General features: G+C 36.6%; 1 protein-coding gene across 8 annotated transcripts in view; it reads right to left on the reverse strand.

Annotated features, from left to right (window-relative positions):
• Positions 1 to 22,865, reverse strand: part of DENND1A (DENN domain containing 1A) — a 695,411-nt gene that overhangs the window by 350,019 nt on the left and 322,527 nt on the right. For all 8 annotated transcript variants that reach the window (XM_072631873.1, XM_072631875.1, XM_072631872.1 and 5 more), the window contains one exon: positions 14,617 to 14,697. In XM_072631873.1, coding sequence (XP_072487974.1) covers positions 14,617 to 14,697 — 81 coding nt within the window. The remainder of the gene's footprint in view (positions 1 to 14,616; positions 14,698 to 22,865) is intronic.

The raw sequence follows: 22,865 nt of genomic DNA on the forward strand, positions 1-22,865 counted from the left end.
CTAAGTATAATCCCTTCTGATGAAATACAAAGTACTTGTTGGCAGATTGTTTTCTTTTAGTCACAGGTTGTTTTGTCATTGGTTAGCACAGTTTCTGGCACATAGGCAGTACTGAAGACAAGCCTTTTGGTGAACTGACTGATACTTCTGCAGTGGAAAATAACAGAGATACTATAAGGCATTAAAATCCTACTGAAGTACAAAGAAGCAACCCCTTAGAAGGTATGGTGACCTGTTTGGTGAAGCATGACAGAATCATAGGGTGGCGAGTCACTGGCTAGCAAAAGATGGACCACACTTCTAGAGCCCTGTTAAAAATCAAGACATACCTGCTAGGCCTTGAGTAAGGAAAGTTCAAAAAAGTGTGATCTCTGGCAGTAAAGAAAGTTAACTATGGAAGAGGATCTCAGATGCTGAAGCAAAATTGCTCCTCTCCTCCAGTTGAGGGTGGAGTTCATCTGCTGTAGCATCTTATACATTCCTGGTAAGATAAACCACATGCTGCAAAAATAATAGCATCAAGACAGAACAGAATATTAGACAACATAATCACCATAGTCAGAGAGGAGAGCCAGCTGTGGATTCAAGAAAGAATCAGCCCTGGAAGTCAGAACAAAAGAGGCTGAGAAAAGTATGCCCAGGGAGTTCTGCTGAGCTACTTTCCTAATGGAGATACACTCAGAAGAGAGAAGTGTGATGACTTTATGAGAAGAAAAGAGTTAGCGGAAACCTAAAGTGGAAGAAATGTCAGTTGCTTTGGACAGATGTTCCCTATGTGACCAGTGATACAGATAAGATTTATCAAAAGGACAGGCATTTATTTAAATTAACAAGGAGGAATCAGTTGTCTTTACCACATATGTTTGGCACATGTATACCTACTCTTCCCACTGATGTTTTGTGGTTGTGGGAGGGTACACCTCAAGCTTGTGGGGGGGGAGGTTATGTTATTAAAATTGTTCTCAGAATGCCATCTCAACAAAAGCTTCTGTTTTGAGTTAATTGTGTCTACTGGATAATTAAAGGTATGTGTACCAGTGGAAGTTCATGAGTTATAGTTTCAGAAGTCTAGACCCATATAATATCTTGAACCTAAATTGCCCAACTGCAACTCTCTCAAGGATGTAATCAATAAATGTGAGTTAAGAGGGAGTACATTAGAGGAGGAACTACATTTTAGAACAGCTCTCTAAAGGAGGCCGTAAGTACAGCAAGAATCCTAAAATTGCGTTAGTATGGGAACTCCTTCCACCAAAGTATATCTGCAACTCACATATAACTTGGTGGATAAGACAGGGTAGCTTGCCTGAGACTCAAGAGAGGTTACCCATAATCATACAGCAAGTCAGTGTCAGATAGAGGATTTGAACTTAGGTCATCTTTACTCAAAGTCCAACACTCACTTATTCCACTGTATCTTACTTCCTCTCTGAGTGAAGCAGAACAAATATTATCCCAATTTTAAACAGGCTCAGAAAGAGGAAGTAATTTGACTTCAAGAACATATATTAATTCAGTGTCTAAGCTCAACACTTAAACTTTAGTCTCCTGATGCCAAGTCCACAAAGAAAGCAAGTTCCATTACAAGGTGATGCTTCTTTTATATGAAAGTAAAGGCATTTACAAAGCGCTTACTATGTGTCAAGCACTGTACTAAGAGCTGGGGACACAAGTACAAAAAGCACAGGCAGACCTTGCAATCAAGAACTCAAATTCTAACGGGGAAAGAAAGGATACAATTGTGGAAACAGTCGGGGGGCACTTTGGCATGAACAATAACAGGGATGGTTATAAGGGAATAGATCAATGAACCCCTTTCCACAGCAATGGAATAGCTGATTTGATCATGGTTCCAAAAATGGCAGAAGAGAGGTAGGGCTAGGATATAGAGATGTTAGAAGGTAGTTTTAAGAAAAAATATCTTTGGAGAACAGAATGAAGTGAGGCATGGCTACTGTCTGTCTGAAACAGTGGGCTAGGGGGTCGGTCACCAATGAGGGAAGCAGAGTCCTAAAAACAAGTTCCAGAGATGAAATTCTGAAGCATCAAATCATCAGTTTCATGGGTCTCAGCTTTCCTCAATAAGGGGGAGTTCATTAGAAAAAAATAACTGGAGAGAGCGCTCTCTTATAGACCACTGGTGGCTTCATTCTTTATAATGCATTTTTAAACTTAGAAAAACTACATCCCAGATTCCACAGCTTACTAGGCTTACATTTAAAGACGATTTTTGCTGAAAAGCCTGCCATATCTGGCCACTCACTGGCAGGAGGAAGAAACCTCAAATCCATGGCTGGAACAGAATGGCTCTGCTGATTTACTGCTGTATAAATAGCTATTTTCTAACACGTGTGGATAATACAGGCAAGTAATAACTTCAATGATATACAAAGAAGGTATGGTAATATCCTTGATGAAACTTCACAGAAATAGAGGGTGACGGGTCACTGGCTAGCAAAAAATGGACCCCACTCCTTAAAAACCTATTAAAAATCAAGACATATTTGGTAGGTGTTGAGTAAATGTGCAGTGAAAAAACTCAGAAACACTATACATTCAAATGAATGAAGCATGGTTTAGTATAGTTATTCCCAAACTTTTAGAGTATGACAATCCTACTCGATAAAATACTTGGTGGATTGCCATAAACAAAAGCAGTTATACTTCTATTATCTGGTGAATGGAAACTTTTAAAGTAACACAAATCTACTATCAAACCAGCAATACTTTTAAATGAATTTTCATTTTATCTGTCAAAAGGTGTCAACATTTCTGGAAAATGTTGTTACATACGTGCATGAGACCTATTATTCATTCAGTTTGCAAAAGGGATTATTATTTATTTATGATACTGAGTCACTTACTGACCTTGACCCCTAACAATAAAACCATAGCCACTGAGAGATCTATAGTCCCTGACTAGGAACTACTGCTAAAGTGGAAAAATCTTTGGACCAACAGGACACTGGAGTGCTTCCTTATTCTTTTCAATTTTAGAAGATCAAAGTTAGACTAGATGCTAAATGAATGAATAAAAAATATTTAATAGCAACAAGAAGTGTGTATAGGTTTGTGCTAAGACATGAAGATACAAACAGAAAAAAAAAGATAGTCATTGATCTCAAGGAACTCACATTCTAATAGGGGTCAACATCACATAGTAAAGTATAGCTGTAAAGGAAATGGAAAAATATACATAATCAAGCACAACAGTATTTTGCATCTTTAGTTAATTATCTCTCTGTTAGGAGGTTGGTAGCATGGTTCATCATCAATTCTCTGGAATCATGGTTGGTCACTGAACAGATCAGAGTTAAGTTTTTCAAAGTTATGTTTTTGTTGTTACTATATAAAAAAATTAAATATATAAATTACTTTCACTCTGCATCAGTTCTTACAAGTCTTCCCAGATTTCTCTGAAAGTCTCCCTTTCTTAATTTCTTAAAGCATAATAATACATTCAATTGCATACACATGCCATAATTTGCATAGGCATTTCCCAGTTGATCATTCTCTCAGTTTTTAGTCCTTTGTCATTATAAAAAAAGTAGCTATAAAGTTTTGTACACTTTGGTCCTCTTCCTCATTTTGATCACTCTGGAGTGGTAGACTTAAGTAGGCATATTTCTTGGTAAAAGTATATACAATTTATTGATTTGGGGGTATAGTTCCAAATTGCTTGAAACAAGCAATTTCTATCATGTTTTGCTTATACATACCATGCATTGTGCATGGTGACACAAATACAACCCCTCCACTAACATCCCTGTGATCAAGGAACTTACATTCTGAGGGAAGAAAACACAGAAAAGAGAGCTCAGAGGAAAGGCATGGGTGGATTTGGAGATGGGAGAACAGGAGATAAAATACCTGATGAGACTTCCCAATGTAGGAGCACCTTACTTAAGTCCAGGAAGTCAGAAATGACTGGTAGGGAAATGAAGGCAGGCTACCCTGAGCATTTTTACAGAACAGAAGTTCCAAAAGGAATTCAACCAAAGAGAGAAAGTGATCAGTATTTGTGGAGGGATATTCAATGGAATGCTGGCAGCAGAGGTGGCAGGATGAACCAAGGCAAGGGAGCCCTGAGTGCTGAAGGAACTTTGGGGGTGAGGCAGAAGTAGAGGCATGCTTTTGAGGTCCAGAAAGTCAAGAAGAGGGCTAAGAGGGAGTGAAGGCAGACTACCTGGACGCTTCCACAAAATGGAGGTTCCAGGAAGAACTCAATAATGAGGACAGGCCTTATGACAGAATATTCCAGGGTGACCAGATCACAGAGGTATCAGGGTTGTTCCATGAAAGGAGGTCCCAAGCAAGGAGGTCCCAAGCACAGAGGAAACTTCTTGGAGAAGCTAGCATGGTTTTAAAGACTAGCAAATCATGGAGAAGACAAAGGGGAATGAAAGTAGGCTGGCCTGGGCTCCTTCATAAAATGGAGGTTCTGATAGGAACTCATCAATAGAAAGAGAGAAACAGGTCTTGTGTAGTTATATTACACGGGGACCAGGCTTTAGGGAGAGGGAAAGAAGGTAGAGGAAGATCCTGGCAAGGCAGTTCTAGTCACTCAGTAAAGTTCTCCAAAGAGACAGTAGTAAAAGCATAATTTTGAGGTCTAAGAGGTTCAAGAATAGGGTCAGGAGGCAAAGATAACAATTCACAGCTCAACAACAACACACCAGTGTTACTGTTTTCCCATGGCTCCTTCAACAACTGTCATCTTACCATTCTGATGGATATGAAGTAGAACTTCAGAATAGCTTTAATTTGGCAAATTTGCGTTCCTCTAATTATCAATGATTTAGAGCATTTTTAATAGAGCTGTTGATAGCTTGGACTATAATTTGTAAACTGCCTGTTCACAGCCTTTGACCATTTATCTATTGAATTTTCACCTTAGTTTTATGAATTTCTATCAGTTTGTTATACATCTTGAATATGAAACCGTTATCACAGAAACTTGCTGCAGTTTTCTCATCTACCTGTTCCCATTCTAGTTTTAAATACAATAGATTTGTTTGCACAAAAATTCTAAAATTTTTATATAATCAAAATATTCTATTTTTGCTTGTGGGATACTATAACTTGCTTAGTCATGGACTCTTCCCCTATTCATAGATCTGAAAAGTAATTTCTTCCTAAATCTTCTAATTTGCTTATAATATGACTTTGATATCAAGGTCATATGCCTTTAGAATTCATCCTGATATCTTCTTAGCATATTCTGCAAGTCTTCAATGGAGACCACGAAACCTGCAGGACCAAAATATACTGTTGAAATAGGGGATAATGGTCAGAGTAAAGGATTTAGAATGAGAAGATCTACAGAGGAGCTAATCTTGACTTTGCAGTTTACTACAGGATGGATGTCACCTCAGCAAGGCCTCTTAAAGGAGAGAAAGAAAGCAGTGTGTGTTATTCAAATCAAGCCACCATCACATTCTTGATCGGCATAACTCCTCAGACCTTAATGGGGAAAGGGGCAGCTAGGTGGTGGAGTGGATAGAGCACCAGTGCAGGAGTCAGGAGGACTTGAGTTCAAATCTCACTTCAGACACTTGACATTCACTAGCTGTGTGACCTTGGGCAAGTCACTTAACCCCAATTGCCTCATCCTGTACCATCTCCAGTCATCCTGACAAATATCTGGTCACTGGATTCAGATGGCTCTGGAGGAGAAGTGAGGCTGGTGACCTGCACAGCTCTCCCTCACTCAAAGCAAAGTCAAGTGCAAGTCATGTCATCATTTCTCTGGTGGCATGGTCTTCTTCAGCAACCAAGGACGAACACACAATGGGGAAAGCATAAGACCTTGGACTGGAGAGACTCGGGAATAGCAAAGGTTCCAGCCCAGTGAGCTTAGTCATCAACCTGGGTACAGGCAGGTACTGAAGACCAAGCTACTTGAAGACCAAGAAAACAAAGTTTTTGTCACAAAAGTCTTTGACATTGTCAAATTATTTAACATCAAAACCTGACATGATTTTATTAGTGGAAATGACATTAAAGAAAAGGCATTAATATCTGCTTTGGCACTGTACCCTAAAGACAGGGTTTTCTATCTGATTTGCAGCTAAATGCTTCCATACATGCTATCTCCTGAGGAGAGGTACTTTCAATTTTGCATTGATATCACCAGTACTTAGCATATTGGTTTACACATTACTGTTGTTGCTGCTGTTCAGTCACTTTTCAGTCATGTCCAACTCTTTGTGACCCCATTTGATTTTTCTTGGCAAAGACACTATAGTGGTTTGTCACTTCTCCAGCTCATTTTACAAATGAGGAAACTAAGGCAAACAGGGTTAAATGACTTACCCAGGGTCATAAGAAATTCATTCATTCATTCATTCATTCATTCATTCATCCCTAGAAGAAGTTAGGCAGCAAAATGGATAGAGTACTGGATAGAATAAGAAAGATCTGAGTTCAAAATCAGACTCAGACACATACTAGCTGTGTGACTCTGGGGCAAGTCACTTAGCCTTTGTCTACTTAAATTTATTCAAATGTAAAATGGGGTATTATAATAACAGCACTGACCTCACATGATTGATGTGAGGAATAAGTGAAATATATAAAAAACACTTAGTATAGTATAGATACAAGGCAGGTGCTTATTCCATGCTCCTCAACACCTCCCCACATTCCTAAAGACTCCGTTCATTCAGAGGGTTATGGTTTATGGTACTGTTCTAAATCTAATTTCAGCTCGATTGATGTGCAGTTTTCCCACCAATTTCTGTTAAATAGACATCTTTATACAGTAGCTAAGGTCTTTGAGTTTATCAAAAAAATAGGCTACTAGGATTTTTTGCTTTGGTATGTCAATGTACCTAATTTTTTTCACTAACTGAACATTCTATTTTAGATCTAATACCAATTAGCATAGATGACTGCTGTTTTGTATTACAATTTGACATCTGATACTGCTAGGCCAACTTCTATTCTTCTGTCTTACACATTAGTTATCTTGAAATTCTAGACCTTTTATTCCTCAAGATGAAAATTTTTTTCTTGGTATAAAGTAGGCCTGTGGTAATTTGATTAATATGGCACTGAATAAGTAAAGTTGGTAGTGTCATTTTTATTACCAAAGTAGAAAATCAATATTTCCTCAAATCTTAAGGTTTATCTCAAAAGAACAAGTTTTATTAATATAGTTTTTCTATGTCTTATAGTTCTTATGTGTCTTCGTATGTGGCTACTAAGAATTTTAAATATTCTGTAGTAATTGTGAATGGAATTTCTTTTTCTATCTTTCTGCTAGGTATTAATAATAATATGTGGAAATGCAGATGATTTCCACGCTGTTATTTTGTCTTAAAACTTTACTAAAGTTATTTCAAATTATTTTGAATAGAATGTTCTATGAAATTCATATTATTTATTAAAAATCCACTTTTTCCTATGCATTCTAACATTTAACTGAATTGGTGTGGGATTTTCACAAAACTTTTTCACATCTATCAGTATGATGATGGGGATTTTAACTTCTGTTATTAAAATGTTCTATTCTATTTATGGTTTTCATTTTACTGAATCAAACCTACATTTCTGATATGAGCTCAATGTGAGCATAAGGGATATACTGTTGTAGCCACTTCACTACTGTTTTACTTAATATTTTTGTATCTATGTTCACAGGCAATATTGCTCTGTAGATTAATTTTTCTGCCTTGTCTCTCCCTGGATTAGGTATCAAGACCATATTTATGTTAAGGGAAACATTTGGAAGAACGCCATATTTTCCTACTTATAATTTCTTTAATATAAGCATTGATTTTTCTTTGAATGTTTAAGAGAATACACTTTAAATTCATGTGGTCCTGATTTGTTTCTTCTTTGGAAGTTCATTTATGGTTTATGTAATTACTTTATGTGATAAGTGGATATTCAAATAATCTATTCCTTGTTTTGTTGAACTATGTATTTTCATTTTTTGTAAATATTCATCTATTTCTTTTAACTTATCAATTTTACTGGCAAATCAGTGGACTAAATAATTTCTTATAATTTCTCTTATTCATCTTTAAGTGATGTAAATTCTTTATAACAATCAAGTTATTTTGTTTTTTCAAAAAAGTTTATAGTTTTATTTTTCTTTATTATTACTATTAATTTGTTTACAATTTAGTTTAATTTCTTGAATTTTTAGAATTTTTACTTTAGTATTTTAGTTGGGATTTTAAAATTTGTGTTGATTTTCTAGTGTTTTTTTCAACAGCATATCAAGTTCATTGATCTTTTCTTTCTTTTACTTCCCCAATTCTAATTTGTAAGGAATTATTTTCTTCAGTGAGCTTTAGTACCACCTTTTCCATTTCCAATTCTACTTTTAAAGGAGTTGTTTCCTTCAGTAGATCTTTTTTCCCACTTGGTCAATTCTATTTTTTAAAGAGTCATTTTCTTCAGTTAATTTTTGTGCTTTCTTTTCCAAGCTAACTCTTTTTCCATAATTCTCTTGCATAACTCTCAATTCTTTTCCTAATTTTTCCTCTATCTTTCTTACTTGATTTTTAAAATCTTTTTTGCACTCCTCTAAGAAGGTTTTTTGGGCTTGAGATCAATTCAAATTCCCCTTTGAGGCTTCACACATAGGCATTTTGATACTGTTGTCCTCTTCTGAGTTTGTATTTGCATCTTCCCAGTTGTCAAAGTAGTTTCTTATGGTTAGGGCTCTTTTTTGTTTTTTGCTCATTTTTAAAAGTTAAGCTCCGTTTCTGAGGTACAGGAGGTACTGTTCCAAGCTTCTTACACTGGGGGTCAGGGACCTGATCACTTGCTTTCTGTACTAGGGCCTATGGGACTGGTGGTTTGCCCACTTCACTAGGGTGGCCTGACCTGGGTCTGTTGTGCCCTGGATTTCAGGGCTGGCAGTTCACCTGCTACACAGGGGCTGGAGGTCTCACAGATGGTTTGCCGTACCACTAGCCTGCTAAGCCAGGTCTATGGGACCTTGGGGGTTGATCTGTACTATGGCTAAGAGACTCCTACTAGCTTGTTTGGACACTGCCTGCACTTGACTCAGTTCCCCTTTTACTCAATTAAGATTACCTTTCCTGAAGTTCTTTTAAGTTATCTTGGGAAGGAAAATTGTTTCATTCTGTCTTTTTGCAGATTCTGTTGCTTCAGGATTTTTTTAGAGGCTTGATTTAGCATTATGTTCAAGGAAAACCAGGCAACTTCCTGACTTCTCTCTGCCATCTTAGCTCTGCTCTCCCCCACTCCCAATCTTTTCTCTTCTTTCTTTTGTTGATGAAAGCGTTTACTGATGCAAATTGTTTTAGCCCCATTCCATAAGTTTTGGTATGTTTTGTCATTGCTGTCATGGCTTTGATGAAACTGTCTATTATTTCTTTAATTTGTTCTTTGACTAATCTATCCTTTAACATTACTTAATCCATAATTGCTTATTAATCCTTTTTTCAAAGTACTTTTTTTGAATACATTTCTTCACATTATGATTTTGGCTGTAAATACAGTACTATGTTCAATCTACCTGACAGAGATGGAAATAAAAAGGGAAAAGAATTATATAAACAGATGAAAGCAGGGGCAAAAAAAGGCCCTAGTAAGCCAAACCCCAAAGGGAAAAGAATAACAAGAGGAAGAGATCCCACATAAGGGGACGAGGACCTGTGGGAATAAGGTCACCATAAAAAAAATTAAAGCAAAGGAATTAAAGGAAAATAGTACTGTGTTTATAGCCAAAGAGGGATAAAACTTGAAAAAATCATTTTTATACTTTTACAGAAATATGTAAACTTAAATCTCAAATTAAAATATGAATGGATTATAATAATACAATTAAATGAAAAAAGTGACAAACTGGATAAGAAATCAAAACTTTACAATTTGTTGCTTACAATAAACACATTGTAAAAACTAAAACAGACACAAAATAAAACTGAGGGGATGGAAAAAAATTTATTATGCATCAAATTAATAAAAAAATAGAAGTTGCCATCATACTATCAAGAAAAAGAAAAACAGTCAAAAAAATTGAGATAAATAAGAAAAGTATATTATATGCTGAAAGGAACCATTGAACACAAACTAACATCAATAATAAAGGTATATGGTCCAAATGCTTTCATATCCAAATTCACAAAGCAAATATTATTTGGGCTTCAAGGAAATACAGACAGTAACACAACAGAAAATCCCTTTCTCAGTTCTGGATAAATCTAATAGAAAGATTAACAAAGGGGAAAATAAAGAACTTAACAAATTTCTGAAGAAAATGGAGTTAAAAAACAAAACAAAACAAAACAAAACTTTATAGCATCTTCAAAATGAGATAACCAAAGAAGATACAAATTTCTTCTTATCACCTGGAACTTTTTTAAAAAATGACAATTTAGTAGAGAACAGAGATATTGCAAAACAAGCATAAAAAGACAGAAATAATTTTAATATATCCTTTACAGACAACAATGTAATAAGAATAAAAATTGATTCTCACAAACAAAAGATCCAACTTAAAGCAGACAATGACAAACAATTGTCCTTACATGATAAAATTCTTACTTAAAAAGTTTTGGGAGAAAAATCCCATCCCAAATTCATAAAAAATATTCTAGAAACACAAATGAAGGAAAATAGCAACCTAAGCTTTTATAATTTTAAATATGAATGGATTGAACAACCCATTAAAATAAAAGAGAACAATTACTAACTATGTGAAAGACAGAGATCATGAAAAATATATATCATAATTTCTGCAATGAGGTTAACATCCTAAGGGGGAAAATTTTATCCCCAAATATAAACTAGAAAAATAAAAAAGGAAATAATTAAAGAACTTAATATGTATTTAAAGATTAAAAACCCAATAATAAATCCAAATTGAGCACTAAGTAGGGAATTTTTAAATTAGGAGAGCAACAGATGAATTAGAAACAAGAAAGACTATAAAACTTGTGGACAAAAGTAAAAGATTGTTCTTTGAAATAATTAGCAATGTTGATAAATAATAAACAAAATAAAAAAGAGGGCATAAAAGCATGTTAACAAAATACCATATGCACAAAGTAAAATTACGACAGAAGCAAAAGAAATTAACAGAATGAAATAAGAAGCTATTGTAAGAAGCTAGCAAGTAAAACCGAGAACACACACTCAAAAGGAGCATGACCTTCAAAAATATAAAATACTTAAACTAATGGAAGAACAAATAGAGCTCTTGACTAGTCCAATCTCAAAAAAGGAAATAGAACTAACTGTAAGGGAACTAAACCAAGGTGTGATTACAGGGACTATTGGTCCTGATGGATTTATAGGAGAATTCTATCAAACTTTTAAAGAACCATTAATACAAACACTACACAAATTATTTACAAAAACGGAGGATAAAGCATTCCACTAAACTCATTTTATGATGTAAATATAATAATCTTAACAACTAAAGCAAAGAGTCTAAAACACAGATGAATTGTAGACCAAAATCATTAATGAATATCAGTCCAAAAAAAATTTTTTAATGATGTCAACTATAGCAGTTTTTTCAAGAATTCATTCATTTTGACTAAGTTGAGCTTATAATAGGTTGCAAAGATAATTCAGCATTAGAAAAAACAATACAACTAATTATATGAAAAACAAAAACATCAAAAATATTATCTCAATGAATAAAGAAAAAAGTTTTTGACAAAATACAACACTAATTTATATTAAAACGCCTATCAAGTAGAAGACTGGAGGAACCTTTTTTTTTTAGCATACTGAAATGTTAAAGGAAAAAAAGCAAGCATCATAAACAATGAGAATACCCTACAAAATTTCCCAATGCATATAGTAGCAAAACAAAGGTGTCCATTATTTCTTATACAGTTCTAGAAATATCAACAATAGCAATAGGACAAGAGAAACAAATTAAAGATATAAAATGATGAAAAGAGATATCTTAAACTATCACTACTGATGACATGATGATTTCAATGGAAAATCCTAGGCATTCAACAAGGAAATTTAAGTGAGCCAATTAATAGCTTATGAAAAGTTATAAGCTATAAAATAAATTCACAAAAATATCAATAGCATTTCTACATAATGACAAGAAAATTTAAGGGACAATAATAGGAAGGGAAGGACCATTTAATTAAACTATAAAATGAATACAAGAGGATCAGTCTACCTAAGGAAGTACAATAGAAAGCATCTGGATAACGTATGACACTCTACCTGGATAGAAAAAAAATAGATGAGGAATTCAAGAAACAAGCCTGAAACTGAGGTAAAATATAATGACAAGAAGGAATTTCAATTATCCAGACATCTAATAGAACTTTTTAGAAGACTGATCTTCCAACAATAGAGCAGATAGTACCTTACTGACTTCTCTGAATGTTAATTCTATCATTCAAAACAAAGAAAAAATGGTTCCAAACATTCTGAAAAGAAATTTGTAATCATGCTAAAAACAAGTGAATAAAATGTCTATGACCTTTAATAAGAGATCCCACTGCTAATTAAATATTCTAAGGAAGTCAATGATAATAAAGAAAGGTCACACACACCGTAATAATTATAGTTAGACTTTTTGTAGTAACAAATAACTGGAATAAAATTAGATAAACATTGATAGGGAAATGACAGACAAGTTGTGGTATGTGAATATAATGAAATATTACTACACTGTAAGAAACTATGACTACAACTACAGAGAAGCATGGGAAGACTTATATGAAGTGCTTCAAAGTGAAGTAAGCACAAACAGAAAAACCATATGTACAATGACTAAGACAATGCAAATGGACAGAAAAACAAAATGATCAAAACTGAATGGTATGAATTTATAAGAAGCAAGGCAAAGAAGAGATGTGAAAATGTCTCCTCTACTGCAGTTCTCTTTGGAAGCTTCATCATGGGATGGAGTCGACTCTGGGCTATCCACTGTTAGGTCAGTTAAGTGCAATCTCTGGCAGATCTTACACCAAGGCAGCAAAGCTTCAAGTATGGGCCCGGTGACAGACTGCCTTTGAAGGAACAGACTAACCAAGTGAGAAAAGGCTCATTACCAGAAAGCTGGCACCTGAGGAACTTTTTTTTTTACTCCAAATGAATAAAAGCGACAACTAAGGTGAGAAGGGGCTATGATTAGCAAGCGGATTGTCCACACCCAGGAAATTGTAGATCTTTTAAAGAACTGAAGCATGCTTCCCATTATGAAACAAAGTACTCTGGAGAGTGCTAAGAATTCTAAGCTGGTTTGAAGATTCAGAGATTTTCATAGAAGAGGCAGACCTGTTCAGGAATGCTAAAAGCAACAGGTCTTTATTACAGGCATATTTTAATTCACACAAAGGGAGGCATAACACCTAACTTGGGAAATCCAGAAAAATGAGAACATCAAGGGAACAGAGGTTCAGGGAAACTGATACATCTGGATGCCAGTCACCAAAATATAAAAGGTATACATTCAGGTCATAGCTTCCAGAAGCGACAGGACCCAGGCTCAGTTCATACAGGAGAGGATTGGGACCTTAACTGAGACGATCTTAACGCAAAGGCAGAAAAGGAAAGGGGATCACTGACCCTTTGAGAGACCTGTCAGTGCTCCTAGTTCTAGGAACATTTGGCTCCCAGACCAAACAACAGGTTAGCTCAGCAATGCAGGTGATGAGCTAGGATTTTATATGAAAGAATGGGTTTTCAGGAGCATATAACTGGTTTCCCAGGTAGGAATGTCACAAGTGACAATGTCCCAATGGGAAGGTGCCAATTAGTAAAGTTCTATGAGTAATGGAAGTTTCTGGACTGGAAGGTTCAAGGTAAAGGAGATTCCAAAAAAGGGAGGAGAAACCAGCTATATGGAGGAGGTATGTCCAGAGTAGAGACTGTTAAAAGAAAATCAGTGAGGCTGGAGATAACAAGTTTTCAATTTTATTTCTAGAGGCCAGACCATATATGATATATGCCTTTGTGATGTTAGGGCTGTCACCTGGAAAGAGTGATTGGATTTATTTTATAAAGAAAAACTACTGGAAATGAAGGAAAGTTGCTAAGAAGTAAAAAACTTCTTGATAATTGGGAGTGTCCAAAAGTGGAACTGGAGGTGGTGGGTCTCCAACTCTTACTCTATACATGCCTCTTTTTCCACCTCTTTTCCCCTCCAACAATCCATCCCCCTCTATAAAGATTTCAAGCAAAGGTTAGTTTACTTCTGCAGACTGTTACAGAGGAAATTCATGTTTCATATGCAGGTTGGACTAAATGGTCTCTGAGATCTCTTTCAACTCTGAGATGCTGTGACTGAGTAGAAATTTATCAAATTAAAAAATTAGAGATGAACAAATTTGGAACTCAGGACCAGACAACCTAGAAAATCAGGTGCTCTGAGCCTCTTATTTCTATTATATCATCATCATCTCTGAAATAAAGACTATATGCAGACTGGAATAAAAAAAAAAATCACCAACACGTTCACCCTCTACCCTAACCTGGTCCCCATAACACTACTTAACTCAGCCCTAAAATGATTGTACTTTTAAAAAGCAAAACATAAAAATAACATTAAAAAATCCAAAGCCATGATAGTATCTAAATAGTTCTTCCTTTAAATACTATGGAGTGAAATGGTTTCTTCTTAACTATATGTGGTCTTGTCTCACTTACCACACTGAGATGGACAGACACTCCTGGATCAGGGATGGGAAGTTTGTAAAGTGTTTCAAGCAGCTCATTCCTTTGACTCTCCTGGAAAAAAAAAAAGAACAGTCTTAGATAACAAAAGGAAAGCTCAGACATCAATAAGCAACCTGCATGGAAGAATCTGGCCCCTGACTCTGCTCTAGCCTGGGGTAGTCACAGCTTGGAGACAGAACTAGCAGAAAATTAGGTAAAAGTCAAAAATGTTCAAATACAAGTCCCATTTTTGCTTCTTCCCAATTCAGCTTATGTAATACTAGAGAGCTGCCTATAATCACTTTGTTTTTCAGTGTTTATGACATTTATTTTTTCCTTTAAAAGACATCTTACTGTATGAGTAGATGCAAAGTACAAATTCAAGAACCTTGATTTCAAATTCAGGGAACTTTCCATTAGACCATGCTGCAGCTATGTTTTGTTTCCATTTTACTTGTGAAGACCAAAGAGAGTCTCCCACAAATGTTTGGTGATATTCATAACAGAATACATTCTTAAAAATTATTTTTAAGCTTTATTCTTATTATCAGTTCAAATTCTCTCCATTCCTTCACATTCTTTCCAATTTTTTTGAGAAGGCAAGAAATATGATACTCATTATACAAATGATGTCATGCTAAACATATTTCTACATTGGTTGTTGTCCTTCGTCTTGGAAGAAGACCAAAATGATATCACCATGATAAAGTGAAATTTCAGTGTGTCTGACTGTGGCTGATCAGACCAATATGAGCTCAGAATGTTCTACCACAGGTTGGGTACAGATAGTCCATATGAATATTTGGGGTGAATATCCCAAATTTGCGCATCCTGCGTTTACTTTGTGCTGTCTCAATTCTGCTTTGTTCAAAGACCACAGCACCTTTTCTTATGTGGGCACGGCATGCTGAGTGGTCCTGTGCTAGTGTCTCCCATGTTGCACAGTCAAATCCAAAGTTCTTGAGAGAGACCTTGAGAGTGTCCTCGTATTGTTTCTTTGGGCCACCATGTGATTGCCTGCCCCATGCAAGTCCTCAATAAAATAGTCTTTGTGGGAAGTGTACATTTGACATTTGAACAACGTGGCCAGTCCATCGGAGCTGTGCTCTCTGAAGCATAGTTTGAATACTTGGCAGTTAAACTTGAGCAAGGACTGCAGTGTCTGGTACCTTATCCTGCCAAATGATCCTCAGAATTTTCCTAAGACAGTTCAAATGGGAACGATTCAGTTTCCTGGCATGGCACTGGTAGACTGTCCATGTTTCACAGGCATACAACAGTGAGGTCAGCACAACGGCTCTGCAGACCTTCAATTTGGTAGTCAGTCTAATACCTCTTCTCTCCCAAACTTTTCTTTGGACCCTCCCAAACACTGAGCTTGCTCTGGCAATACATGCATCAACCTCATTGTCAACGTGTACATCCCTGGAAAGTACACTACTAAGGTAAATGAACTTATCCACAGCATTCAAAACTTCTCCATTTGTTGTAACTGATGGTTCCACACATGGATGATGTGGTGGTGGCTGATGGAGCACCTGTGTTTTCTTGGTGTTAATTATTAGGCCAAAATTAGCACAGGCAGCACAGAATTGATCCACACTTTGTTGCATCTCAGCTTCAGAGGCTGTATTGAGTGCACCATCATCTGCAAACAGAAAATCATGCACCAACACTCCCTCCACTTTGGTCTTGGCTTGTAGCCTTTTCAAATTGACGAACTTACCATCGGTACGGTAGTTGACCTTGATGCCATGTTCATCCTCATTGAAAACATTTGTCAACATGGCTGAAAACATCATGCTAAAAAGCATGGGAGCAAGCACACAGCCCTGTTTCACTTCACTGGTGACTGGGAAGGCACAAGAGCTTTGTCCATTATCCAGAAGCCAGGCAAACATGCCATCATGAAACTGATGTATGATATTGATGAACTTCTCTGGGCAACCAAATTTGTACATAATTTTCCATAAGCCCTCACAACTAATAGTGTCAAAGGCCTTGGTCAGATCTACAAACGTTGTGTACAGACCTCTGTTCTGCTCCTGGCATTTCTCCTGGAGTTGTTGGGCAGCAAACACCATATCGACTGTTCCTTGGTCCTTTCTGAAGCCACACTGCCTCTCAGGTGAAGGATCAGCCTATTAAGAAGGACTCTAGCAAGAATTTTGCCAGCAATGACTAAGAGAGAGATCCCCCTGTGACTGTCACCAGATAATCTATTCCCTTTACCCTTAAAGAGATGGACAATGGAGGCATCATTGAACTCCTGGGGGATAATCTCCTCTTGCCATATAACCTGGAAAATTTCAGTCAGCTTTTGTATGAGCAATGGTCCCCCTACCTTGTAAATCTCAGCTGGAATAGAATCAGTACCAGGTGCTTTGCCACATGAGAGGAGTCTAATGACCCTCAGAACCTCTTCTTCAGTTGAAAGTTCAGCTAAGGAGGGATTAACTTCAACCTGAGGTAAATGGTCAATGGCCTCAGCATTGATTGATAATGGTCTGTTGAGAGCACTATGGAAGTGTTCAGCCCATCTCTCTAGGATCATGTCCTTATCACTTATCAATGTGGCTCCATCAGAACTGAGTCACTGTGATGCACCATAGGTTTTTGGTCCATAAATAGCTTTCAGGGAATCATAAAATTGCTTTGGATTGTTACTATCAGTGTAAAACTGCACTTCATCTGCCTTGTTACTGAGTCAGGAATCCTGCATCTCTCTAAGCTTTACTTGTACTTTGTTTTTCATGGAATTAAATGCTGCCTTTTTAGAGGTGGATGAACTATCCTGCTCGTAAATCCTGTGGAGTTCTCATTTTTCATTTAGCAGCTTCTGAATTTCCCCATCATTTTCATCAAACCAGTCTTGGTGTTTGTGGGTGTTCTGACTCAGATGAGCAAATGCAGTGATGTACACCAAATCTCTGAATGCTGCCCACTCATTTTCTGCTCCACTGTTGCCAACTGTGTGTTGGCTCAACTTTCCCTCCAAGTCAGCAGCAAACTGTTCAAGCTCAGAGAAGAGCTCTAATTTGTTGACATTAATTCTTCTGGTAATCATTTTGCCTTGGGGTTGGCACTTCTGATGAATACGAATATTTAGTGTGGAAAGGATAAGTCTATGATCAGTCCAGCACTCTGCACCACATACTACCTTTGCCACTTACATCTTGTCTATCTCTTCTCCTTACAATCACATAAACTATTAGATCCTAGTGTTTGCTGTGAGGGTACATTCATGAAGTTTTATTACATTTAGGTAAACGGAACACAGTGCTGGTGATGAGAAGGTCATGTGATGCACAAGTCTTCAGCAGTAAATGACCATTGCTGTTTCCAACTTCATTCCTCCCTAGGACTCCCTGCCAAGTCTGGTAGTCTGAACCTACTCTAGCATTAAAGCCACCCGGAATTATAAGCTGGTCCTCTTTTGGCACATTGATGATAAGGGTTTCTAGGTTTTCATAAAATTTCTACATTTCTACATCACTTTTTATGCATTATATAACATAAGCTCTCAAAATAATCTAGTAATCTGACCCCATAAAACAATTTCAAATTGGAAACAATGTAGTTTCCTGGGAGATTAATGAAGATCTCTATCACCATCCCCAATTAAGATCTTTTAAAGAATCACAGAGTATAAACAGTCTGCTAAGAAGCTATAAGCTAAAAAAATGTACAATAATAAAGAATTCTGGAACATATCAATTATTTAGGTTATTTGAATATTATCAATTGAATGTCAACGTAAAATGAATTCTAATTCAATGGAAAAACCTAAATCTTTAAAAAGCTTGGAAACAGAAAATATTCCCTACTCAGAAACTTTCCAAATGTCAATCCCTATCTTCAACCTCCATAGTCTTTGCTTCATTAGGATATAGAAACTGAAATTTAAGAAAGGACAAATGTAAAGTATGTACCTAAGTTTTTGTTGTTTTTTTTTTAAAAGGCAAATACAGGAAGGATGAGATGTGACTAGAACACAAGGAGCTCAATCAATAATCATTTATTAAGTGCTGTGTTATAGGCAATGTGCTAAGCAGTAGGGATAAAAAGGTAAAACTGAAACAGTCCCTGCCCTCAAGGGCCTTACATTTTATTGGGGAAAACAACAATACACATATACATTAAAAAGAATATATATATTTACATATATATATATACATTATAAAGAAAGTAGACAAAATAATTACAAGTTTTGGAAGAGGGTGAACTAGCAGCTGAGGATGCCAGGAAAGGCTCCATATAGAAGGTAGTATTTAAAATGAGTCCTGAAGAAACCAGAAATTCCAAAAAGCAGAGCCGAGGAGGGTATGCATCCCAGGCATGAGGGGCGGTCAGTGCAAAGAGATAGGAGATAGAGTGCTGTACTTTTTTGTATAGTAAATAGGCTAGTATGGTTGGATTGCAGAGTTTGGGCAGAGGATTACAGTGTAAGAAGACTAGAAAGGCATGAAGCGAACAGGTAATGAAAGATTAAAATGTGAAACCGAGGAATTTATATTTGATTCTAGAAGCAATAAGGAATCTCAGAGTTTACTGAAGAGTGAGACAATAATCAGACTTGAAATTTAGGAAAATTAATTTGGCAGCTGAGTGGTGAATAGCCCGGAGTCAAGGAATGCTTAAAGCAGGAAAAGAAAAGAGAAGGTTATTGGAATAATAATGCAGAGGAGAGGTGATGAAGAGCTAAACTGCGGTTGTTGCTGTATGAATGGAAAAGAAGGGAGACATGGACAAAAACATCTGGCAATGGAATGGATATATAGGCTGAGTGAGAGGCAGAAGTCAAAGATGACATCAAGGTTAAGAACCTGGGTGACTAGAAGGACAGTGGTACATTAGCTAAGAAAAGGGAAGTTTGAAGAAGGGTTAGTTTTGGGGAAATATACTAAGTTCAATTTGGGACATAATGAGTTTGAGATGTCTATAAGACATGCAGTTCAAAATGTCCTATATGCAGCCATTGATACAGAACTAGAGCTTAAGATAGAGACTGAGGCTAGATATACAGACTTAGGAGCCATCTGTGCAGAGACTGTTTTTGGATCTATTAAAGTTGATTAGGTAACTAAGAGTTAACGAGCACTACTAGAAGAGAGAAATGGTTTAGGGCTGGGACAGGCCCATAGTTAGTGGACAGGACAAGGATTATGTATGAATCAGCAATGGAGAATTAGTAGCAATCAGAGAGGTAGAAGGAGAATCAATGCCATAAAAACAGAGATCTTAGTCAACATTGTCAAGCATTAAAGAGATTCAAGTTGGAAAAGGAGAGTGAAGAAGCCACGGTCACACAAGTACTAAGTGCCTGAAGCCAGATTTGAACTCATGTTCTCCTGACAGTAGGAGCAGTGCTCTATCTACTGCATGATTTAGTGGCCCCAACACCATTAATTTTGACCATTAAGATATTGTTATAACTTTGGAGAAGAATTTTCAGTTAAATAATGAGGTAAGAGTCAGATGCAGGGAAATAACAAAGACAATGAAAATAAGAATGAATGAAAAAAATATTTACTAAGTGTTTACTCTTGCAAAGCACCATGCTAAACATTGGGGATACAAATAGAAACCAAGACAGTCCTCTTTTTTAAGGATCTCACATTCTATTACGGAAAATAAAACATATAGGAAGTTTCTGTTTCAATAAGATGGAAAAGGCTCCACGGTACAACAACAAGGCTGATAATAATGCAATAGTGCGAGAAGAAGTGGAAAGACTGGGTATAGACAGATTTTTAAAGAAATTTTAAAGGAGAAAAAAGGTAAAGGGTAAGTGTAACCCTAAGTGAGGGTTTTTATTTATTTTTTATTTTTTTCCAATTACATGCAAAACAATTTTTAATTTTGTCCTATAAAATTCTGAGTTCCAAATTCTCCCTCACTCTCCTACTTCTATCCTCTCTTCCCCTACCCTTGTTGAAAAGGCAAGAAATTTGATAAAGGTTATAGATATGCAGTCATGCAGGACATCTTCCCTTATTAGTCATGTTGTGCATATGAGAGTTTTTTTTAAGAATGAAGGAGAATTGATATCTTTGTGGGCATCAAAAAAGAAACTGGTGGATGAGGAGAAACTGAAAATTCAAGAAAGAATAAGGATAATAATGGAGAGAATATGTTGGAGGAGTCAGGAGGAGATAGGATCAAGGGTCCATTTAGAAATACTGGCCATGATGAAGACAAAGACCACCTCTTCATTAGAGATTGAAATAAAAGAGTCAGTGGTGGAAAGGGAGGCCAAACAGAAGAGGAGACTGGATTGTAAAGTGATGAATAGGGAATATAGTTGAGTTTCACTGGATTGTCCAGCTTTGTTTCATTTTGTTTTTTTTTCCCCAGTAAAGCATGAGGCAAGGAACTCAGGTGAGAGGGTGAGGTGAAAAAGAAGTTTGAAGAAAGACAATAACATTTGAAAAACCTCTATGAGAGAGTGGAATAAGGAATCAATTATGGAAAAGGAAAATGAGTGCCCAGCTGAGATTAGATAACAAATCTATAGTAACCAGGGGTAGCTCCTTTACATTACTTCTAGCTCCATACAGTAACATATAAGGAGAAGAGGAGGCAGATGGTGAGAGCAATCTAACTTTGCATTTTGGCAAAGAAAGAGTAGGAAAATGGGAAAATAGGAAAAAAAACATTTAAGGATAGAAGACTCTGGAGTTGTACTGTTAAGTATATGGTTGAAATTGAGAAATAAGAAATGAAGACAGAACTGGAATAAGTAATGGCCTCAGAAAATAATGCAACCAATAGATATCAGAAGTCATGATACAGATGAAAAGTAAGTCTAGGAAGGGTAAGGTATAGGGAAAATCCAAAGATAGGTTATAATCAGATAGAGAAAATCTCATAGTTTTTCATTATAAAAATGGAACACCTGTGGATGGTGGCAAGATCCAAAATGTCTCCATGTCTATAAGTGGTTGAAGTGGAGTGGAGGAACATGTCGTGGGATCTGAGGAGATTGAGAAACTGAGAGGTTTGGATGTTTCAGGGAGCATCAATGTGTATATTGAACACCCCTAGCATAGGGACAGAAACTGAAGGCAAAAAGAAAACAATCAGTCATGTATACTGAACTCTTAAGAGAAAAAGTGGAGAATGACCTGGGCACTGGTAGAGAATGGCTAAAGGGTAGGTGAAATAATACTTGAAGAGAAAAGAAAAGAGAAAAAGATACTGTAGAGAAGGAAAGAGAATCAAGTTGGGAGGAACAAAAGTTTTGTCTTGCTGCAATAAGGCCCAGATGAAAGGAGACCACATAAATGTGTAGTAGATCTAGTCAGCACAGTTCTAAGACTTTCACCAGCTCTGATCAGCATCACATAAGTAGGATCAGAGGAGGCAAATAGTAGGAGTAACCCAGGGTTAGAGCTTGACAAGGCATAAATAGTGAAAAAACAAAGAAGCAAGGAATCTGAGAGAAGAAGAGAGTGTGTGTACTGTTTCACCAAAACACCAAGATGTAGATAGGAAGAGAGGCTAGCCAGAATGGGGATAATAGTTCAGCAAAATATTGAGGAGAGGTGAAACTGTAGATCATGGTGAGGATGAATACATTTGGAAGGAACAGGGCATAGAGAAAGAGAGAATGACAAACGAGTATTAATGGTAGAGGAATGTCAGAGTTTCTTGATCATGGAGGTGAAGCACTTTAAGGGCAAGGTACAGGGAATGACCACCTCTGTGGGAATCTGAGGTGTAATAAAAGAGTAGCATGTGGTAGTTGAACAAATGGAGGAACTATGAAGTTAAGGTATTTGTGAGAACATCAACATATATGTTAAAGTTCCTTATTATGAAAGTGAGAGTTGGGGTACTTAGGGATAGTGTAAGTTAGTCACTGATCTCATGGAGAATGTCCTAGGCAGTAAATTGGTAATGACCATCAGGTTGTGGATCAGGTGATAAGTTTGGAGAAAGGGCTGCTGCTATGTGATCATGTTAGAGGGAGAATTTGGAAGTAGCATCAGAAGGTGAATATGCCGATTCCCTTGCCAATGCCTACAGTAATGATCCAGTGAGGTAGATCCTGTGAAGGGACAGGTCCCCTCTGGACAAAACAGAAGCAGCATTGGTCTGGGCCCAGCAACCCCAGTTTTGTGGAGGTTCAGGAAGAGATGGACTATAGTAGACTGCAAGCTCAATGAAAGCCAGCAATCTAACTTGGTATCCAAAAAAACTAGTGGTCAAAACAAGGAAAGTGACTGATCATTTAC

This window comes from Notamacropus eugenii, chromosome 1, assembly GCF_028372415.1.
Source record: "Notamacropus eugenii isolate mMacEug1 chromosome 1, mMacEug1.pri_v2, whole genome shotgun sequence".
Classification (NCBI taxonomy): domain Eukaryota; kingdom Metazoa; phylum Chordata; class Mammalia; order Diprotodontia; family Macropodidae; genus Notamacropus; species Notamacropus eugenii.